Source organism: Echinops telfairi, unplaced genomic scaffold (genome assembly GCF_000313985.2).
Source record: "Echinops telfairi isolate 266 unplaced genomic scaffold, ASM31398v2 ScPeMD7_23;HRSCAF=83, whole genome shotgun sequence".
Lineage (NCBI taxonomy): Eukaryota > Metazoa > Chordata > Mammalia > Afrosoricida > Tenrecidae > Echinops > Echinops telfairi.
Genome location: NW_022103920.1, coordinates 27,142,708 through 27,149,641, shown reverse-complemented (window position 1 = coordinate 27,149,641; position 6,934 = coordinate 27,142,708). Strand labels below are relative to the sequence as shown.

General features: G+C 41.3%; 1 protein-coding gene across 1 annotated transcript in view; it reads left to right on the top strand.

Moving 5' to 3' along the window:
* Positions 1-5,073, top strand: part of ANKRD7 (ankyrin repeat domain 7) — a 17,954-nt gene extending 12,881 nt beyond the window's left edge. Inside the window, exons 6-7 of the mRNA XM_045288935.1 lie at positions 692-798; positions 4,986-5,073. Coding sequence (XP_045144870.1) covers positions 692-798; positions 4,986-4,993 — 115 coding nt within the window. The 3' untranslated portion in view covers positions 4,994-5,073. The remainder of the gene's footprint in view (positions 1-691; positions 799-4,985) is intronic.
* Positions 5,074-6,934: the final 1,861 nt, after the last annotated feature.

Here is a 6,934-nt window from a genome sequence, read left to right as displayed (position 1 = left end):
CCCCTCTAATGGAAATTCATAAACACTTCTCAGTAGTGACAACTTGGAATTCATGAACTGCGTGTTGAAACATATTTACAGACTGTTTGAACACGTGTCCATGCATCCTGCCCTAACAATACAATCTATCCGTCACGCTGTTTTCAGGATTAAGTGGAATCACATAGGCAGGTGTAGCACCAGGTTTGGTGGGGTCTTCTGGGGCTTTAACAATTTGGGAGAGCCTTTTCTGGAAAAATGCAAAATTTAAAACCCAAGCATCTGGGGTTACTCCAATACTACCCCCTCAAGAAGAAAGAAGAGAAGATATTTCAATAGAAAGAGACAGGAAGCTTTAGTGATTGTTCAAAATACCCTCCTTTTACTGGTTCTACCAGAAGACCTGACTGAGCGAGCACAGGGCTGGGTTTCCTCTCAGGGCCTGGGAAGAAGACCGGGGACTTAACAGGCCCTAAAGTGTAATCAGTTTCATTGTGTTTCAGCCTTTGAAAGGATACACTATGTTGACAAGCTGCCTGTGTGCTGTGGATTAGATGTTGATATTTGAGAGAAGGCTCGAGGACAGCAAAGGCTGGGTCATATACTTGGGAAGGCATCAGCAAAACTCTACATTTTTTATTGCACTGTTGTTTATTATATGCATTTGAGTTTTCTGAGTGCCAGAATTCATACATATTTTCTCGATGGGTAGATATCATCAATTAATGGCTAATTATGGAAAGGGGAAACAAGTTAAAAAGACATCTGATTCTGGAAATACCACCGTGAGCACCACATATCTATCTGAACGGAAGAAAGGTAAGGCAATGCAAAAAGAGCCCCCAAAAACCAACCCAGTCATTTTTCTTGTTCTTGCTTTTGATTTTTAAGAAGGGAAACAGCCTCCTTAACTAATATATACATTTGAGACTGACATTTTCTCCTAATGTGAAAGGCCAAATATTTAAAAAAGCATTATGTAAGAATATTTGTGATTAGAATACTTTGAAACTATGTTGCCTGAAAGCATAATGTAAAGATTTAGTGAATGATTGCTTAGCATCTCATATTCATCTGTAATCTCTTGACTAGATTAAAAATATATATACAGAAAAATATTACATGTATATAGAGATTTTTAATGGATATAAAACTGTTACAAAATGTTTATGTTATTCTCTAAACACTTTAGATTAGCATTCTTGAAAATACTCAGCTCACTCAGTTTTGACACACAGCACCCCTATAAGAGAAAGTAAACCTACCCCTGTGCATTTTCAGGACTGCAAACCTGTACGGGGTAAAATGCTTCAAATTTCTGCCTCGGAGTGGCTGGTGGTTTTGAACTGCTGACCTGTGGTTAGCAGCCAATGCATAACCCCACTATGTTAGCAGGACTTCTATATTTGATAAAAGTTAACATAATACACACTGTATTATACAAAATTTTAAATTAAATAATAGACTATTTGTCAAGAATTGTGTTACAGTAAAAATTCTCCAAAGAAACAGAACTAACTAAATGTAGATAATGGATACTCATATCTTAAAAGATATAATAAATATGTACATATAAAGAGATAGAGGATAAACAGAAAGAGAGAAACATTTATTGATTTACTTAAAGGAATTGACTCACAGGGTTATGAGGGCTGGCAAGAAATTGATCAAGAGACTGGCTGGTAATTCTAGACTGGCAGGTGATTGTGGCAGTTTTATATCTGAATCTGTAAATTAGGGGGTAATGGGGGGAGAATAATTCTGGCAGATGTTCATCTATAGGCAGACTCCTCTCTAGGGAAATCTGTAGTTTGCTCTTCAAGTCTTTCTTCAGCCACTTGGAAGAGATCTATCCACACTGTTCTAAGTAATATCTGGTACCGTATATACTTGAGTATAAGCCGATCCGAATATCAGTTGATGCAACTAATTTTACCACAAAAACTGCATAAAAAATGTGCTGAAAAAACTTGGCTTATACATGAGTATATACAGTAAGTATGTTTAAGTGCTAATCACATATCAATAGTTCAGAGCAACATTTGGCTTAGTATTTGACCAAACACTTGGACACCATAGCTTAGCCAACTTGACACAAAATTAACAAATGGGATTCACAAGGCATCTACTAAAATAATTTTTGGTAGTCATTGTGTTAGTCTGGGTAGACTAGAGAAACACATCCATGGACACACATATGTGTATAAGAAAGAGATTTATATACAAGAGCAAATGAACATTGAGAAAACATCCCAGCCCAGTCGAGATCAAGTCCATAAGTCCGATATTAACCCATATATCCGATAGCAATCTATAAAGTCCTCTTCAGACTCACAAAATAATACATGCAATGGTGCTGAATGTAGAAGATCACAGGCCAGTGGGTAGAAAGTCTTTGGTGGTAGAAGCATCTCAGCACTGGCAGGGGTCTCCGCATGGCCATTCCAGTTCCCAGGGCTGCATCTTGGTAGGTCCATGTGGCATCTCCTCAGGGATGTCTTGCAGGAAGTCAGCCTTGTCAGTAGAAAGTCTCAAAGGGAGTGAACTGAGAGAGGTAGTGTCTCCTGCCTTTAAGGAGGAAGTACCAGATTTCCCAGAATTCTCAGGAGAAGGCCATACCCACACAGAAGTCTCATTGGCTATATCCAGACTGATAGACTCAATTCCACCCCTACACTCTTAATCCTTAAATTGACACCAGTTAGGTGATGACCACAGTCATCATGAACAATCCATACCCATTCCCGGCCGATGAGTCGATTTTAACTCCCGGGGACTCCATAGATCAGCGTAGAACTGCTCCACAGGGTTCCTGAGGCTGTTCATCTTCATGGGCAGGCAGTCATATCTGGGTCCCACTGAAAAGCCATGCTCAGCAGCCCAGTGTTTAGCCACTGTGCTACCCTGCTGCTTTATGGATGCATAGAGTTACTTTTAGTCAACAAATCACTTCCTTTCTCCTGTAAATGTAGCTTACATTGCCAATTTTGTTGTTGAATGAAAGAAAGATTCTTAAAACTATCTCCTGTCACCAGCAAACATATGCCCAGTCAGAATTTCAATCAGAGAATAAATAAGAGGGAAGGGAGAAGAATAAAGAGGATCCGGTCAGGGGTGTATTGGTTACACATTGGTCTGTGATCCACATGGTTGGCAGTTCAAAACCACCAGCAGTTCCAAGGGACAAATACAGGCTTTCACACTTACAACCTTACACACTTACAATCTCAGAAACCCACAGGGTCAGTATGAGTCATCAAGTTTGGAGTTTTGCTTTGGTGGCAACAGGAAAGAGCCTGGTAGCACTCTCAAGGAAGTACTGGCCTGCTAACTTCAAGGTCAGCAGTTCAAGCCCACCATCCCCTCCAAGGGAGAGAGATGAGACTAATCTCCCTCCATAAAGACTTACCATCTTGGAAACCCACAGGTGCAGTTCTACTCTGTCCTACAGGGTCACTATGAGTCAGAATGACAAGATTACAGTGAGTTTGATGAGTTAGAATCAACTCCAAGGGAGTGGGGTGTCTTGGGTAGCAACAAGAAATCATATAAATGTCACCTATTCAAACTGACTCTATCCTCTGGACTCCACAGTTAGGATGTTTATAACAATGCTTGGTGTTATTCACTCTAGACAGGTACATTTATGAGAAGACTTCCTGAATTCTTCTTTATTATGTAATCTCATAAAGGCTTTCAAGAAGTTTTGGGCATTGAGACTTGTAAAACAAAACAAAAAACAAAGCACAAACTCATTGCCATCTAGTTTGTCCTGTCGCGCAGTGATCCTGTAGGACAGGGTAGAACTGGCCCTGGTTTCTGAGACACTCAATCTTTACAGGACCAGAAAGCTTCATCTTTCTCCCGAGTGGATGGGGGGTTCAGACTGCTAATTTAGAGGCTAGCAGCTGAATTTGTAATCCATTACGCCACCAGGGGTCCCGGACGCCTAATTCTTCCTCTCCTGCTACTTATTTTGTTTTGTTTTTACAAGGCAACTCCTCTCTAAGAAGTAAAGGACTTGTGTGGTTTATATGGCATTTCTCAGGGAGAACAAAACCATTAAGATAGACACTTCTGAAGCAACTTTATTCTGATATTTCGAGTCTCTTCTGATGGCAAATGTTAAAAAGTCACTCTCAGTCCTTTTACCTTTTTTACCTACATATGATCCAGTTAACTTTTGGGATTGTTAATATTTCCATGTTCTGAATATTGATAAGAAATGTTGTTGGTTGGTTGGTTTCCCACTCTTCAAGACCTGTCTATTACAGAGTAGAACTATCCAGAAGGTTTTCTTCAGTGTAGTCTTTAAGGTCCACCAGAAACAATTCACCAGGCCTTCCTTCTGTGGAGTTGGCTGGGTGAGTTTGAACTGCCAACCTTAGATTAGCAGTGGAGTGAACAATTGCTTGCTCCATTAGGCTAAGAAAACTAGCTTCAGATACAAGATGGCAAAAAGATAGCAAACTTGAAAGTTGTATTTTTTTTCCCAACTTAAAAACTCACTCAAACTCACTACCATGCAGTCAATCTGATTTAAAGTGACCCTGCAGGTTAGGGTACAACTACCATTTTTGTGTCCCTGAGGCTATGCATCTTTAGGAAGGAGCCCTGACCTCAAGATCAGCCGTTTGAAACCACCAGCCGCTTCCTCAGGAGAAAGCAGCCGTTTCTCCTCCTGTAAAGATGCCCGGTCTCGGAACCCAAAGGGAAAGTTCTGCCCTGTCCTGTTGGGTTGCCGTAAGTCCGAGACCTCTTGATGGCAGTGAGTTTGAGTTTTGAACTTGGGGGCAATCTTTAAGGGAGCAGACAACTTCCTGTAGTTCCCTCATCAGTTTACAAAGGGTTGCTTTAATTTTCCCTTTTTGCAAATTGCTATGAAATTCAAAAGCACCAATGCTACATTAGAATAGTGTAGTGGAGGCATAGCATTTAAGAAATATGCTCAGAAACAAAATATTTGAGCACAAATGCAGATACTACAAATATAATTTGTTTTCCAGGTGAATAACCTCATTTGTACAAATCCATTGATGCTTCATCAAAGTGACTCATCAAAGCATGCTCACTGACCACCTGCTTGAAGAAAAGTTTGTAAAAGGGAGATGATGTTTCACCGTAGAAGACATGGAGACACTCAAGAGACAGACACCGATGTCAGCAGATTGGTCTCGGTTGAAAAGATGCAATGTGTTTTCAGTTCATTAGCAGGACAAAATTAGAGTCACAACATTAAAATATAAACTTTGTAACAGATGTGCTAGGCAGGCATTAGAAAATTTAAATAAAGTAAAAGTAGGAACATTTCAGTTACAATTGAGAGGACATCATTATGAGTAATCATGCATAATATAATATTTTCTTAAAACTGTTTTCACTGTTAAAGCCTTCTTGATTAAAAACTATACTGCCTGGTAAGTTGGGTTTTATAGAAATGAAAAAAAAAGTCACCTCTAGTCTCATCACCCAAACAAAACATATATTAATTTGTGGCCTTCTTTTCAGTTCTTTAAAACTTGCTCACCTTTAGCAAATTTTTTAACCTTCAAAGGCGATTTGCAGCTCTAACTTTTGCTACCTTGCCGTAGCCTTTCAGAATCCCAGAGAGCCTGCCTTTCTGCGGGCTGCTGGCCCAGCTTGTTGTAACTTCCTTTCCCATCTCCAAGGAGGTGGCCACATCTTTGGGTTTTCCTGGTCTTCACATATTGAGGAGTCATTTGCTAGTTCCACTAAGAACCCCGCTGTTCCGTAGTCCTTCCTTCAGCCTTCTTCAGCCGTCTATCCCCGAGGATGCACACCCAGGAACTAGGGCAGAAACTTTCTCTCCTAAACTCATATCCTCCCCTGAAACGTGTGTGACAGTAAATGCGTGTCTCTAATCAGCTGGAGCCCTCAGGAAAAGGCGGTGCTTCACAGCATGCTAACTCCATTTTCATTCTGGGTAGAAGACATCCACATTTATATATCGTTTTCTGCTGTTTCCCGACTGAAGACATTTGGGCCGACTGCTCTGTTTTGTGCAGATGTCCAGATAAAACTCAGCCTACATTCTGGCTTTTACCAAATTTCACATGATACCAGGTATATACTTTCCTCATCTGACTGGAGTGATACGGGGATTATAGAAGATTGGAATATTGTTCAGTAACTATTCACTCTCCCCTTTGTCTAGAGTTGACTTACCTTCCCTGCTGACTTGGATGGCCCACGTGACTTTCCATGATTCAAAGCAATATGGGTGGAAGTGATGGGCTCATATATATATATATGAGCTGGAGTCCACCCCATGGCAGTGGGGTTTGTTGGGTAGCAACAGGATGTATGCATATGCATATATATGTTTATCGATATATATGTGTGTGTGTGTGTGTGTGTGTGTGTGTGTATACATGCAGGAACCCACCACACTTTGGCTCTCGTCCTCTATGAGACGAGCATGCTAGCAGAAGCTGCCTCAGTTTGGGTCCCACAATGAGCCCCACAGGCTGCAGGTGTGAACTCAAGCCTAGGGGACCCCTGGGAGACAACCACCAACATCTGTGGGAAACTAACAAATGTCATTCCCGTGGGTTCTCCCCCAACAGCTATGCTGCCTTAAAGTGAGCACATGGTTGATTCTGTCTCCCTGTAGAAGGAGCCATACTTTGACTATCTCCTCCCACCGAGGCACCCATCCCCCTCATTGCCTTCCCCCAATGTAGGTTTGGGTTTCCTCACCTGTGAGCTCAGGGACTTTACTATGATTACCATCCACTCTGTAACACATGTAACTACTGAATATGCATGTCTCATGGCTATCTACAAATAGCCCTAAACGTAAAGATGCTCTCTCTGGCCCTCTCTGCTCTCCTCCAGTCCTCCCCTTGCTGGTGAGATCATGGCCATCCAGGAGGTGAGCTTGCTACCATGAAATGTGTCTGACTTCATTCACTTTACTCTCTCCCCTATCTCT